The sequence below is a fragment of the Leptodactylus fuscus genome, chromosome 1, assembly GCF_031893055.1.
Source record: "Leptodactylus fuscus isolate aLepFus1 chromosome 1, aLepFus1.hap2, whole genome shotgun sequence".
Classification (NCBI taxonomy): Eukaryota; Metazoa; Chordata; class Amphibia; order Anura; family Leptodactylidae; genus Leptodactylus; species Leptodactylus fuscus.
In genome coordinates, this window is record NC_134265.1 from 129,185,805 (window position 1) to 129,201,613 (window position 15,809).

General features: G+C 42.4%; 2 protein-coding genes across 4 annotated transcripts in view; one reads left to right on the plus strand and one right to left on the minus strand.

Annotated features, from left to right (window-relative positions):
- Positions 1-1,088: 1,088 nt before the first annotated feature.
- Positions 1,089-8,428, minus strand: APEX1 (apurinic/apyrimidinic endodeoxyribonuclease 1). 3 transcript variants are annotated; one of them, XM_075276678.1, is made up of 5 exons: positions 8,339-8,428; positions 6,757-6,879; positions 2,969-3,138; positions 2,650-2,842; positions 1,089-1,906 (listed from the first exon to the last, which is right to left on the minus strand). In XM_075276678.1, exons 2-5 carry the CDS (start codon positions 6,812-6,814, stop codon positions 1,392-1,394), a joined length of 936 nt encoding a protein of 311 aa, XP_075132779.1. In that variant the 5' UTR covers positions 6,815-6,879; positions 8,339-8,428; the 3' UTR covers positions 1,089-1,391. The 3 variants fall into 3 exon arrangements, with proteins under 3 accessions (XP_075132779.1, XP_075132780.1, XP_075132778.1); XM_075276679.1 differs by having other exon boundaries at positions 8,336-8,417; XM_075276677.1 differs by having other exon boundaries at positions 1,090-1,906; positions 6,757-6,876; positions 8,336-8,423.
- The window catches only part of OSGEP (O-sialoglycoprotein endopeptidase), a 28,145-nt gene continuing 20,733 nt past the window's right edge, over positions 8,398-15,809 (plus strand). The window contains exons 1-3 of the mRNA XM_075276676.1: positions 8,398-8,504; positions 10,912-11,035; positions 13,439-13,558. Of these exons, the coding sequence (XP_075132777.1) occupies positions 10,921-11,035; positions 13,439-13,558 (235 nt within the window). The 5' untranslated portion in view covers positions 8,398-8,504; positions 10,912-10,920. The remainder of the gene's footprint in view (positions 8,505-10,911; positions 11,036-13,438; positions 13,559-15,809) is intronic.

The following is a 15,809-nucleotide window of genomic DNA, read 5'->3' on the forward strand; positions in this document are numbered from 1 at the left end:
TATTTATTTTGCTGTTTTTTTAAATAAACCAGTTTTTGCTGCAAGATTTGTGTCCCTGTCTCTTACTGGTTGGGTCTGCACCACTGCTTCTACCGAGCTACCTTCCCCACTATAAAAAAAAAAAAAGCCACAGGATCATTTAGTTCTCTGTACAGAGTGATCTCAGCTTAGCCTGATGTTGATTATACAGTCTGACTGCGGTTGGAAGGAAGGATCTCCGATAGCGCTGCTTCTCACACTTAGAGTGAAGCAGTTGGTCACTGACAGTACAGGCCAGCACTGTCACGGTCTCATACATGGGTTCCTTTTTCTGCTGTTGGAAAAAGGAACCCATTGAATTCAATGGGAGGCTTTTTTTCCACGTGGATACTGACACGGATTCAGCGTCAAAATCAACGCCAAAAAACTCAGTGTGAATGGACCCTAAAGCAGATAAAAGGCCTGGAGTTGATTTGAGGTGTGGTGCTTGCCTTTGGAAGATTTTGCTGTAAAGAAAACATGCGTCAAAATCCTCGCCAAAAAACTCAGTGTGAACTGACCCTAAGTGAGAATGACATAATGAAAGAATTGCCCCCACCTGACCATGAAACAGCCTTTGAGTCATTTGTTTAATTACGGTACTTTTGGTCCCTTTAAAAACAGGAAGGCATATTTTAATGAGCTGAAACTCCTAAACCCTTCATCCAATTTTAATATGGATACCCTCAAATAAAAGATGAAAGTCTGGACTTTATGTCAGTGTCCATTATATAACTAGAACTTGAATATGTTTCAGTAAACAGGTAAAAAAAAAAAATGTGTGTGTCAGTATCCAAATATATATGGACCTAACTGTATATATGCTTTTTTTTTTTTTTTGGTCACCCATTACATTGTAGAAAAATAAATGATTTCTAAATAAGTTGTGTATCTGACACATCCCTGTGAATGAATGACAGAAACAAGTGTACCATGTTTGTTAAAAAGTAACACAGACCGTATCATGAACAATGGGAAAGATTTGGGAAGAGTGATATCTCAGTCCTAGGAGCCTACGGTTTCTCCAATTTATTTGAAAAAAAACTTGGGAAATAGAAAAACAAAACCATTTTATTTTTCATAGTTAAACACTATATGGCAAAAGGCCAATTCAGAGGAATGCACCACAAGCTTCTCTTGTACTATAACCAACATACATCATCAACCCCTTTACATCATCATGACTAACAGCCAACATCATTCTATATCTTGTAAGCCTAAACTGGTTATATAGACCAGAATATCAGTACTATATTTTCAGTGTCATGTCGAGGGCTGTGCTGCAGCCTACCAAGTGCTATGTTTATAGCGCTATAAGCATAGTACAAGGCAAGTTTCCATACAGTGAGCTTAAAAATGAGCACTAGTTGCCTTTATATGGCCATATAAAGGGTTATTGGGCAGTGGTCACTTCCCATCGCTTTGCTTCTGATCTTGCTATCACACAAGGATGGAAGTAAAGCTTTTGACAGAACAAAGTAATCTAGCCTCCACCCAACATTCTTGGCCCGTGCATTCATCATGTAAGTCCAAAAGGTATACGCATGCGTCTTGTCAGGGTACAGCTCGCGGAAGCTGTCTACAAAGCCCTCAGCCAGTAGTGTTCCAAATCCTTCTCTCTCCTGAGGAGTGAAGCCAGGGGTTTTCTTGTTGCCTTTAGGGTTCTTCAAGTCAATCTCCTGGTGTGCAACATTTAAGTCACCACACAAAATCAGTGGCTTTTTGCTGTCCAGTCCCTTTAAATAAGTACGGAAGTCAACATCCCAGCGCTGGCGGTAATCAAGGCGTACTAGGCCGCGGCTGGAGTTGGGAACGTATGCAGCAACCAAATAATAGGTATCAAACTCAGCAGTGATGACGCGACCCTCTTTATCATGCTCTTCAATCCCTAAAAAAAATAAATAAATTTGAGAATATAATGCCACAAGCTGTATGTATCACAAAATGGATTCCTTACTGACCCTAAAAATAAACTGCTGTGCCCAAAGTGACTTGAAAGCTCCTGCCCCTAGCATTTTATTTTGAACAAAGTTCCATATAGTCAGACTTCCAGAATTTACCCACTCTTATAAAAGTACAAGCTATCATCCAAGAGGTCAGTCAACCACAAAAAGCAAAGTCTATGTAGAAGATAACGGTCTGAATGTTCAAGCCACAACCTTACCCTAAAATAGGAGAATGAATCACCAAGAAGCAAACCGAGGGAATATTTACTAAAATAAAAGTGCCAGAAAACTTATATACCTGCCTTAAAGACTATAGGGGAGATTCATCAATCCTTCTACATCAGTTTTCTGGCATAAAGGGATGCTATTTTGGAACAAGGCCCTTTCTTACGCCAAATGTCCGCCATAACCCCCATTCTACGTCTCAAATGACAAATTGTAGGAAAGTGACACAATGTAGGAACAAAAGGTGTAAATCTGCCACTATATTTATCATTATATACTATGGTATGAGTTCCCCATTTATTTATGTGAACACAAGCCTATATGATGCTCAAACAAGAAAGAAGAATAGTGTTCACACTTCTCCATAACAGCATTCGGGGTGTAAAGACTAGTAGTTAGACATCTGACCACTTATGGCTGCCCCTACTGAAAACACAAAAGGCAAATAACAAGTACTTACCAATACCATAGGTGACATCAAGAGGTTTCTCCTTACAAAGCATTGCCACTCCACTGTAACCCTCTTTCTCATCAGAACAAGCCCAATATTTATAGGGGTACTCAGGCATGTCCTTAATGTCTGCAGGGAGAGCTTTCTCTGCACACTTTGTCTCCTGAAGACAGATGATGTCGGGATCTTCCTCTCGTACCCACTGAACAGGAAACAAAACTACACATTATATCTGAGACACAAAAACAACAGATGGTGTTCAAGAATATAGTATAGAAACAGGCGGGGCAGCAAACGGTAAAGATGAGAAACTAAGTATAGCACCCACCTTCAAACCCTCTTTTTTGACCCATGCTCTAACACCATCTACATTCCAGGAGCTGATCTTCAGTGTGTACTTCTTGCCATCTTCAGTGACCAGTTTGTCAGGGGCATCCTCATAGAGGACCACAGGTTCAGGTTCCTTACCTCCCTTCTTTCCCTTTTTGTTTTCAGGTTCTGAGAGAGAGAGAGAGATAAACTATGAACTCTAAAGTGGCATTCAGACAACTTGCGAGTGGTCGGCTTTAAAACCCATTCATTTGAATGGGTTTTCAAAAGGTGACCGCGCGTGAGCGTTTTCAGCCTCTCCGACTGATGTCCATTTTTTTTCCGTGGACACAAAGTCCTCCATGTAGGATTTTATGTCTGCGGAAAAAAAACAGACACCAGGCGGAGAGGCTGAAAACGCTCACAGACAGTCACCTTTGAAAAGCCATTCAAAGGGTTTAAAGGGATTCTACCATTAAAAACTTTTCTTTTCTCCCTAACACGTCAGAATAGCCTTAAGAAAGGCTATTCGTCTCCTACCTTTAGATGTCTTTTCAGTAAATAATATCGTAAGCAGCCACTTTCTTGTGGCCAGTGGGCATGCACGGTCGGCTTTGCCCTTGGCCTAGAAGTTTGAAGCCAGCCCCCTGAAGAAGACGAGTCAAGACCCCGTTCCTGAAGAAGATGGCGGCGGTGCTGGAGAGTTCTCTTGTAGTATTGGGGATGCCCCCAGTGCTGTTTGAGTGCTGGGGCCCACCTCCAGTGCTGCGAGAGAACTCATTTGCATACCGGAGGAAAACGGGATTTTAACCAAATGGCAGGGCGGAAAAGACATCTAAAGATAGGAGACGAATAGCCTTTCTTAAGGCTATTCCAACGTTCACACTGAGTAAATGCTAGCTTATTTTGTAGAGTAAAATTACACTTGTAAATTTTGCTATCCCATTGACTTCAATGATATTTTTTTACAAGTGTAAAAATACGCCTGTAAAAAATACGCCTGTAAAAATACTCCTGTAAAATGTCATTGAAGTCAATGGGATAGGAAAATTTACAAGTGTAATTTTACTCTACAAAATAAGCTAGCGTTTACTCAGTGTGAATGCACCCTAGGGAGAAAAAAAAAAAGAGTTTTTAATGGTAGAATCCCTTTAACCCCTTCCCGACATTCGCCGTAATAGTACGGCGCTGCAGGGAAGGGCTTCCTGCAAACCGCCGTACTATTACTGCGGATGCATGGTGCGCACACAGAAACTGTGTGCGCACCATGCACAGCGGGTGTCAGCCGTAATACACGGCTGACAATGCCCTGTAACACCCGCGGTCGGAACCGGGTCCGATCGCGGGTGTTAACCCCTGATATTCCGGCGGTCAACATGACCGCCGGCACCTCTGGGGTTACAGTGTAGTATGGTGCCGATCGGCACCCCCCGCGCCGGTTTCGGGGGGGTGCCGGTGTTCGTAGGGGGCAGCCCGGGGTCTGATCAGTGACCGCCGGGTCTGCCCCATCACTTACCCCGTCCTCGCTCCTGGCTGATCCTGCCGTAAATGAAGCTGTCAGCCTGTGCGTCTACACAGGCTGACAGCTTCCTATACAATGCAATATACGTGTAACACGTGTAGTGCAGCGTATATGTAGTGAAGCGGTGATCAGCCGATCACTGCTTCAATCCCCCATGGGGACAGAAAAAAAAAGTTAGAAAAAAGTAAAAATAAAAAAGTTTAAATAAGTTTAAAATAAATTACAAATAAATAAAGCCCCAAAAATCCCATTTTCCCCATATAAAATGTTTTATTATGTAAAATAAAGAAAAATAGAAAAAAACATTACATATTTGGTATCGCCGCGTCCGTAATAACCTGAACAATAAAATTAAAACATTATTTAACCCGAACGGCGAAAAAAAAAAACGTAGAAAACCGCACAAAATAATGATTATTCACCACCTTTCCCTTACAAAATGCTCAATAAAAAGTAATCAAATGGTCAGATGAAAACCAAATTGGTACCAATAAAAAGAAGAGGTCTTCCCGCAAAAAATAAGCCCTCAACCAGCTCTGTCTAGCGAAAAATAAAAATGTTATGCCTTTCAGAAGATGGCGATGCAAAAATAATGATTTTTTTCCCTAAATTGAATTTTATTCTGCACAAATAGCAAAGCATTAAAAAATAATATAAATGAGGTATCGCCGTAACCGTACCGACCCGCAGAATAAAGGTGAAATGTTACTTATGCTGTACGCTGCACGGGAAAAAAAATAAATGCTAAAAAGCAATGCCAGAATTGATGTTTCCTTTTACATCCCACCCAGAAAGAGTTAATAAAATGTAGTCAATAAGTTACAGGCCCCAAAATGGCGGCATTGAAAAGTACATCTAATACCGCAAACACCAAGCCCTCTTATGGCCACATTGACAGAAAATAAAAATAAAAATCTAGCTTGTACAATGTGAAGACAAAAACCCTAAAAGTCGCCAAATCATTAGGACATAAGTGGCTGCGACTAGAAGGAAATGTGTAAGCGGTGCGAGTGTTTTCAGGGGACACCCCATATTTAGAGCTTATGAGGGATAATACACCAGCGCTGATCCCCCAGAATGCCCCTCTTCCCTGTCCGTGTCATAGGAGCTAGTGGGAAAATAAAATAGGATTTGGTGTGCCCAATTTACTCCGCACAGCTTACACATTCACTTCGGGGTTACTAATGCTCACTACATCACTTGATAAATTCTTTGAGGGATGTGGTTTTCAAAATAGGGTCACTTTCTAGAGGTTTCCACTGTTTTGACACCTCAAGGGCTTTGTAAATGCGACATGGCTCCTGAAACTGATCGCAGCCAGATCTGCCCTCTAAAAGCTCCTTGGCGCGCCTTCCCTTCTGCGTCTCGCTGTGCGTCCATATATTAGTTTACACGCACAAGTGGGGTACTATGGTAGTCGGGAGAACTTGCCTAACAAATTGTGGGATACGTTTTCTTCTTTAACCCCTTGTGAATGTGCAAATTCTAGGGCTAAACGAAAATATTAGTAAAATAAATTCAAATTTGAAAATTTCACCTCCATTTTGTATTAATTCCTGTTAAGCACTTATAGGGTTAAACTACTAGGTATATGTTGTTTTGGCTTATTTAAGGGGTGCAGTTTTGAAAATGGGGTGATTTATGGGGGGCTTTAATACAAGGGTCTTTCAAAACCCCTTCATAACTGGATTAGGCCCTTTAAAAAATGGGTTTTGGAAATTTCTTGAAAATTTTGAACATTGTTGTTTCACTTGTAAATCCTATAATGTCCGTAAAAATTAAAAGGGCGCCTAAAGTTTGATGCCGACATAAAGCAGAGATCTGGAACATGAGATTTATGATATAATTTTGGCGGTCTGACTATCTGTATGTAATGTACATCATTTCAAACTTTATAAAATGCATATTTTTCAAAATTTCCACCAAATTTCAAATTTTTTCATAATTAAACACAAAACATATCAACCAAAATTTACCACTAACATGAAGTACAATGTGTTACGAAAAAACAATCTTAAAATCACTTTGGTAAGTTAAAGCGTTCCAAAGTTATTGCCATATAAAGTGACACATGTCAGTTTTGAAAAATCGAGCTTGGTCAGGAAGTCAACAAGTGCCATCGGCGGGAAGGGGTTAAAGCCGACTGCTCGCAAGCTGTCTGCTCTCCCATTTTCCCGGGGTTTACCAGTGACACCCTGGGGCGGACAGCAGCGGAAGTGTGAACGCCACTTAAAAGATTAAAAATCACTTCAATTGCCCTATGTGCCCCCTGGCACCTAACTTACCCTCATCCTGCACAGAAGTCTCAGTTTTGATGTCGTCCTTCTTTCCTCTTTTAGGCATTCTGGCAAGCAAAGAGATGAGACGTGGATAGAACAAAGATCGAAGCGTCTTGAATTTTGCAACTGCTGAAAAGAAATGACAGTCTATTAAACACATGTGCTAAGCATAAAGATTACTAGACAGTTACAGGGGTTTTCCCTTCTCTCTGCTTCAGCAGCTTTGCCGGTTGTCTCTTCTGCTCACTTCCTGTATTTCCCTCCCCTGCTTGCTGAACAGGACACTATGAAGTATCACAATACTTATGATTACTAGAAATCTAATATACCGTAAATGCTGATCAGATAATATGCATATGCAATCCAAAATTAGTTGAAAATACGTACGTGTGCATGGCAGCAACGGAAAAGGAATTTAAAGAGGTTGTCCAGGCTAAAATATTTTTTAATTAGGCTGAGGTGAAAAAAACAAAACAAAACACACTCACCTGTCCCCGATGTCCTCCCAGCAGCCCCATTGTCTCCACTGTGGAGGACACTGAAGCACCAGGGAAGGTGAGTATGACTTGTTTATTTTTCACCTCCCCCAATCTAATTTAAAAAATAAAAAAAAATTTAACCTGGACAACCCCTTTAAGAGTATGACACACCACAGGGTTTGCAGCTGAATCAACAGCGGCATCTGCAGCAAAAAGCAGAATGCTGAAAAATAAGCCTCCTCCTTCCATCTCCGTTTCCCAGTGAAAACAATAGGAAGTTGTATAAAAGTGGAATTTGGCTACAAATAGGGGAAGCACGGTGCCTCAGTGGTTAGCACTGCAGCCTTGTAGCGCTGGAGTCCTGGGTTCGAATCCCACCAGGAACAACATCTGCAAGGAGTTTGTAAATTCTCCCCGTGTTTGCGTAGATTTCCTCACATTCTACAAATACACACTGATAGGAAACAGAAATGTACATAGTGATCCCTAATGGGGCTTATAATCTACATTTTAAAAAATCTGGCTACAATTTTGAGGTGAAATCCGCCTCAAGTGCAGGCTGCAGATTTTTTGCAACAAATTTCACAGCAAAATCTGAATATGGATTTTATCTTGGATTTGTTGCGTATTCTTTTGGTAACTACCCCCCTGTGAACCCTGCACAAACAACTGACATGATGGAGACTGTGACATCTGCACCACATGTCAATGTCTGTGTATGAAAATAAACTGCATTGTGCACATGGGATGAAGAAACTATCATTGATCTACATATATTGTATATACCACATGGAAACCCGTGTATAATCTGCACCGTGTGCATGAACCCTTATGTGCACTCAAAATATTAATAGTATTAGAACTCTGCAGAAGAAAACCCATAGACCCTCCATTTACTTCTAACATGGTGATGAGGATGATGGAGAAGACGACACACGTCACTGAGCCACATCTAACACTGCATCCCGTGCGACACCATTATAGCCTCGTGTTAACCGTGTGCGTGCTCAGCCCCGCGCGATACCATACTCCTATCTAATACATTGCAGTGTAGAGCTGTATCATACTGGCCGCCCCCCGCCATTATACATAATAGCTGCACACACCACACACGGCGCCTTCTCCAGCAGCTCCGGGCACTCTCCACACAAAGACACCGGAGCGGAAGCTCCACACCAGGCTGCCCGGAAACACGTCGCGGGGAGCGGGACACAACACAGACACGTGGTCCTGCGAATCCCCGGCAGTGGGAAGGGGCGGAGCTCCAGCTTGCAGGTACAGTACCGACCTGGGATCACCTGGGGGGCGCCACACTAGTGTTCCCGGTGTGATACCTACTTGCTCTTATTACAATGGGAAACACTTGCCACAGATTCCTGCCACTGTTGCTGTGAATAGGATGGCACTGTGTTTGTAGTTTTCTTCACAGAAACCTTAGGGAGCTACCTTGGGCACAAGCTGGCATAGTTCAATAGCTGTGCCATACTCCTCAATGGACAGCTGCTATTTTACTAATATGGCGCACAGCACGCTGTACTTCCTCCCGGCATACACAAGCAGGGCTAGATGTGCTCATGTCATATGAGTAGTGTTTCCACACCGTGCTGTGTGTATGGATCCATCTTAGTCCTGTGCACCCTCCGAACTACCACAGGTCCACAAGTGGCACTCACATAGCCACTGCTGACGTCAGCACCATAGTACCCTAAAAACAATGTGTTAGGGTTGTCCTATGAAGCAGGTGGTAGTCATTCAGACATTGGATAGTGGCTTCACTGCTCAAGATCTCCCTCCATGAACCAGAACACTTTGGGAGACTCTAACCACCCTTGTATGGGATTACACATATATACAACATGACACTTAGATTATAGTAACTAGGATTGGGCCACAACAAGGTATAACCAACCATTGCAATAGAATTCAAAGCACAGACATAAACTCAGGCCAGTCACGTCACATGTCCACTTAATTTAATGGGATTGTATCATTCGATTCCCTTATTCAGGTAATATCACGTCGGAATAGCCTTAAGAAAGGCTATTCATCCCCTTCCTTTATATTTCTGCTCCGCACTGCCGTTCTGTTGATATACCAGTTTTTCCTGGTATGAAAATGAGTCTTCAGACGGCATAAGGGGCATCCCCTGTGCTGCCAGAAGACTCTCCAGCTATGCCTCCATCTTCTAGAGCTGCGCCTCTCAGCTGTGTCCTTCGTGTAGTCTTCTTCCGGCGAACCTGCATTCGGAGTCTAAATTCCACGCATGCACAGTCGGCCCTGCCATTGGGCAGAGCTGAGTGCGCATGTCTGGTTGGCCATTTTACTGTGGTCGCTTTCATGAGCTTACTGTGCCTGTAAGTGGCCACAGTAAAATGGCCAAACAGACTTGTGCTGGTGGAGACATCCCTGGAAAACCATTGATGTGTGTGGGTTAGCATTAACCTGTTGAAAAATGTGAAAAGTACTGCCCGTAGAGGCAACACATGTGGTTGTACGATGTGGGCGGTATTGCATATTTTGGTCCTGATTGGGACGCTTCCCGCTCCGGAGTAGGCCCAAATGAATGGGGCTAGTCCGGAGGGTGCTGCCGTGAGGCGGACTCCAGGGCTGAATCAGCCGTGGAATCCACCTGAAGAAAGGGCAGCTTGCTTCTTTTTTCCAGCATGTTGCTGCTCACGGAAAAAAGTAAGCAAGCAGTCTACATAGAACTCCATTGTGAGGGGGCGGATTCTGAGGTGGATTCAGCACCAAAATCCACCCCCTCTTGCCCCTTGTGAACAAGCCCTTAAGAGCCATTTCATAAGGCAGCGGGGAAACATTTTTTTGCCCTCTTATGGCAAAACAAAGTAGCAACCATAATCCGATGACAGTAATAAGTATCTACCTGAGACATGAGGGAGCCTTCACATGGAGTAACGTGCCGCTCATTTTGTCCCAAATGCACGTGTAAAATCTAGTAAGCCATTGAGTTCAATGTTTTGTTTTGTTTGTTTTTTTCGTATAACGCAAGTAATTTTGCCCACACAAAATTACGTGCGTTATACGGAAAAAAAAACATTGAATTCAATGGCTTACTAGATTTTACGTGTGTATTTTTACTTGTGTATTTGGGACAAAATAAGCAGTGCGTTACTCCGTGTGAAGGCTCCCTAACTGTGTGCCATGTTTTGCAGCAATCTGACATTTCTATCTTGGTGCTTTCATTTGTTGTGTAGGTCATAGAAATCCCAAGTAATGTTATAAACACTACTTGCTGTCTATTGCAGTATGGTTTACATGGAAAAGTTGTACGTGAAGGTTTCAAGTCTGATGTGCTCATTGATGTGTTGTGGCCTCTGTCTATTGTATAAGCACTGGTAAGAGATTAAGGCTGAGACCCCACGTTGCAGAAACACAGCTTTTTTTGTTGCAGATTTTGTTGCGGTTTTTTGAGCCAAAGCCAAGAATGGCTACAAAACCAATAGGAAATATCTACGAGGTTCTAATACTTCTCCCTCCTGCTCAATCCACTCCTGACTTTGGCTCAAAAAAAACACAGCAGCAAAATCTACAACAACAAAGGCTGTGTTTCCACAACATGGGGTCTCAACCTAAGAATTGTTTTCAGGGTGTGTACATGTAATGACATTGTACGTAAGACACATTTGATGTTAATGGGAGTTCTGTTATGCTTTTGTTATAGGTTGTCACAATGACTATTGTTCTGGGGTTCGAAGGTAGTGCCAACAAGATTGGAGTAGGCATTGTTCAGGATGGGAAGGTTCTAAGCAATCCAAGAAGAACCTACATTACACCTCCAGGACAAGGTGAGAAAACGTAAAATAGCAACTTCCTAAGGGGGTATGTTCACCCTTACAGTAGTCTGCTCCCTACCAATAAGATATTTATGGCCCATACTAAGGATAAGTCTTAAAATCCTACAACCTGGGCAGCCCTTTAAAGCTGAAGACACATATGGGGAGAAGGGGGGCAAGCATGTTAGGTCTCCCAAGTGTATATAAGTCCCCACTGTCCAAAAATAGCAATAAAAAGTGATCAAAAAGTTATCAAACTTTGGTACCAATAAAAATTACAACTTGCCTTGCAAATAAAGAGCCCTTACATATCTCCATCAACAAAACAGTAAAAATGTTATAGGTGTCAGAATACAGCAACCCTAGGAAAAAAAACGTTCATTTTCGAAAAATGTTTAATTAGATAACACCTTAAAATCTAATATAACTATAGTATAGCCATGGAATTGTTAATGCAGAGTGAACAATGAAACAAAATCCAAAAAATAAAGATAGATTGTGGGTTTTTGTCATGGACCCTGTAAAAATGATAATAAAAGCTAATCCAAACATTATTTGTACCCCAAAAGTATTAACCTCTCCACTTCCCAATGCCTCCAGGTGTGTTGGCATTACCGTTACTGCTTTTTTTTTTCTGTAAAATGGAAGACTCCCAAACCAGTTAGTTGTAACTAGTTTAAAGGGGCTGTCCTGTTATAAACACTTATCCTTTATCCACAGGACTGGAGATGAGCGACCTATCACTGAGACTGAAAGTCCGGGGCTGTAATCTCCAGCAGCACGTGCAGTCCCATAATGGAGTGCTGGTCATGCAAGTGCACTGGCCCTCCATTCACAAAGAGGCCTCAAGTGGACTTTCAGGACCCGCCCTCCTGGTCACTGGGGGTCCCGGCAATCGGAGACTTATCCCCTGTCCTGTAGATAGGAGATAAGTGTCCATAGCACAACAACCCTGTTAAGTGTTGTCAGTTATTTATCAATGAAATACATGTGCAGCAGCAGGTAATATTTTCAAATGCATGAACCATTTTTCTTACAGTAGATCTGTCTTTTTTTTGCTATTGAGGCTCTGGTTTTCTTAACCCCTTAAGGACCAGGCCTTTTTTTGGTTTCGCATTTTCGTTTTTCCCTCCTCACATTTCAAGAGCCATAACTTTTTCATTTTTCAGTTCACAGAGTCACATGATGGCTTATTGTTTGCGGGACAAATTGTACTTTGTATTGGCACCATTCAATATGCTGTGCAATGTACTGGGAAGCTGGAAAAAAATTCAGAATGAGGTGCAATTGGAGAAAAAATGCATTTGCGCCATTTTCTTATGGGTTTAATTTTTACAGCATTCACTGTTTGGTACAAATGACATGTTACCTGTGTTCTACATGTCAGTACGAACGCGGTGATACCAAATTTATATAGTATTTGAAATGTTTTGATACTTTTAAAAAAATGATAAACTTTGCAAAATAGAAAAAAAAATGTGTCATCATGTTCTAACACCTGTAACTTTCATATTTCCATGTATGGAGCTGGTTGTGGTGTCTTTTTATGAGGGACAAGATGACGTTTCTATTGATACCATTTGGGGAAAGATCTGATGGTTTGATCACTTTTTATTCAATTTTTTATAGGAGGCAAAGTGTTGAAAAAAACGCTTTTTGGCTGTTTTTATTTTTTTTGCCACTACGCCGTTCGCAGTACGGGATAAATGTTTTAATATTCTAATAGTTCGGGCATTTTGGAGCGCGGGGATACCTAATATGTTTATGTTTAATGTTCTTTAATTACTTTTATAGCTAATCTAGGGAAAGGGGGGTGATTTGAACTTTTATATATATTTTTTTTTAATACTTTTAAAAACTTTTTTTTTTCTTCTGTTACATTTATGATCAGATCCCTTAGGTACCTTGAAACCTAGGGGGTCTGATCGCTCATACTATTCACTGCAATACTACAGTATTGCAGTGAATAGGAAAATCGCAGCACTTCTATTAGACGATGCCTCTGGCATCGTCTAATAGATCTAGTGCAGAGACAAGCCTGGAAGCCTTCAATAGGCTTCCGGCTGTCATAGCAACCGATCACCGCCCTCATGTGACGTTCAGGAGGGCGGCGATCGGCAAAACATGGCGGCGCCCATGCCGCCGGCGCCGTTTACACACTGCGGTCACGTTTGACCGCAGTGTGTAAAGGGTTAACAGCAGCGATCGGCTCGGGCACCTACCGCTGCTGTTATTGGCAGGTCCTGGCTGTATTATACAGCCGGCATCTGCCGTGTATGGAGAGAGCTCAGCGTGTGAGCTCGCTCCATACATCCCCATGCGACCCATGACGTACAGTTACGTCAAGGGTCGCTAAGGGGTTAAAACATTTTAATAACTCTTTATGTGACACTGCATTAATGTACAATATTAAAGGTTTCCTGCCCAGTGATACCGCCCGTCACCATCGCTCCTGTATTTTGGATGTTCTCAAAGAGGCTCTGGAAGAGGCGAATGTACAACCAAAGGACGTAGACTGCGTGGCTTACACGAAAGGTAAAATGGCAACCAAAAATATGCTTGTGCAAAACATTTAAGGTGTTTGCTCCAAGACTGTTGAAGGAGTGAGAAAAGTATTAGTGACAGAATAATAGTATTATTTATGTCATGATATGGGCTGAACAATAGTCTATGGTCACCTCTGAACGCTATTTTAAATGCATTTACATTAAATATTAAGTAAGGACCAATTCAGATGGACAAATTCAGGCCGAGGTCAGGCCTGTAAATGCGGCTGATCCAAGACTTTGTATTTGCAACATTTTTATTGTCACTTTTTGTCGCAATTACCATTTTTACCTCATGACGTTATAAAAGCCGGGTGTGGTGAGGTCATACTGTGAGCAAGGCATCAGCCTGCACCAGGTTCATCATCCTTAATGCCAGTTTTTTGGTGTAAGGGGGCGTTCACACTACCGTCAGTGTCCGACAGGTAGTGTCCGCTCCTAGTGTCCGTTCAAAATCTTGCAGGGACATTAGGAGTGGACACTAGCTGTGTCCGTGACACTTTTCATTCATTTAAATGGCGACCCTACATGTAGGGTTTTTCTGTCCGCTTGAAAAGTCGGACATCTCTACAAGCGGACAGTGAAGGAAGGGCACGGAGTGCAGAAGAACACACCCGATCGCCATTTAAATGAATGAAAAGTGTCACGGACACAGCTAGTGTCCACTCCTAATGTCCCTGCGAGATTTTGAACGGACACTAGGAGCGGACACTACCTGTCGGACACTGACGGTAGTGTGAACGCCCCCTTACACCAAAAAACTGGCATAAAGGATGATGAACCTGGTGCAGGCTGATGCCTTGCTCACAGTATGACAGTATTCACAGTAGTGTGAATGCCCCCTTAGTGATGATTGAAATCTACATTTATCTTGTTCTGGTAAGTAGGCTTTATTCACCATTCTACCAACTTCAAAGAAGAAATCTTCCATTGTTATCTGTATTTTTACTAAAAGCTTGGTGACCTGACACAGTAATCTGATGCACAAAAAGTGTACTTGTAGTTTCTTGTACACAGTCCAGTCACATTAATGTGACCACCTGTCAAAATCCAGAATAAGCACCTTTCCAGGAGCGGACCGCTGCTAGACGTGCAGGAAGAGAGGGGATGTTATGATGATGTTCACTGGGATGTTGAGCCATGCCGTCTCCAGTGCCATGGCCAATTGTGCTAGGTTACGCGGTTGAAGATCCATGGCGCAAAAAACCCGATGGATGTGGTCCCACAGATTCACAATTGGGTTCAAGTCCGGGGAATTTGCTGGCCAAGGGAGTACGGTAAACTCATCCTGGTGCTCCTCAAACCACACATGTACACTGCGAACTTTATGACATGTCGCATTGTCCTGCTGGTAGATGCCATCATCCTGAGGAAAAACAATTTGCATGTAGGGGTGAACATGGTCCGCAAGGATAGATGCATACTTGTGTTTATCCATCGTGCCTTCCACAATGATGAGTGCACCCAGATGACTGACACATGCCTTCTTCGATTGGTTTTTTAACGTTGACGTCAAAAGTAGGCCTGGACTGTGTATTTACAAAGTTACAAATATGTGTGTATGTCTTAATGTAATCTTTGTATGTGGCAATCGGGAGGTTTATTCAGGTAGTTTGGGTTCTTGACTAGGATCCCAACCCATAGTTATGAATATGTTAATGTATAGAGATGAGCAAAAATGCTCGATCGATTACCTTGGCCGCATAGCTCCCGGCAGCAGGGAAGGTGGGAGGGGTAGTGAAAATTTGAAGCCCCGGAAGTGTTTTTGCACTGGGAGCTATGCGGTTGAAGTATTCGATCGAGCATATTTGCTAATCTCTAGTAATGAATTCAAGGACTCCAAGAGAGAATTTTCAATTTTCTTTACATTGTAACCAGTGATTAGACATATATCCCTACAGAGCAAACGTTTTGGACTCCATAATCTTCATCAAACTCTAAGGACGCAAATGTCTCAAATCCATCAGTAATAAACAGGTAGAAGTGCAGAAATTAGCAAAATTCAGCAGCACAAAAGTCCTGTGTGATAGTCTTGTGACTGGCAGAGGTCAAAATCTGTGGGAAGTGGGGTCACACGGTGGCTCAGTGGTTAGCACTGCAGTTTTGCAGCGCTGGAGTCCTGGTGTTCAAATCCTGCCAACGGCATTAAACCGTCTGCAAGGAGTTTGTATGTTCTCCCCGTGTTTGCATGGATTTCCATCCCATATTCCAAAGACATACTGATAGGGAAAAATGTACAT

What these genes read in the sequence shown, in the direction of transcription:
- APEX1 (XM_075276678.1), bottom strand. Translation starts at nt 6,814, where the DNA reads ATGCCTAAAAGAGGAAAGAAGGACGACATCAAAACTGAGACTTCTGTG. An exon ending in TCAAAAAAGAGGGTTTGAAG is followed by an intron (nt 2,843 to 2,968) that starts GTGGGTGCTATA and finishes TTTCCTGTTCAG; the next exon opens with TGGGTACGAGAGGAAGATCC. An exon ending in TGATGTCACCTATGGTATTG is followed by an intron (nt 1,907 to 2,649) that starts GTAAGTACTTGT and finishes TATTTTTTTTAG; the next exon opens with GGATTGAAGAGCATGATAAA.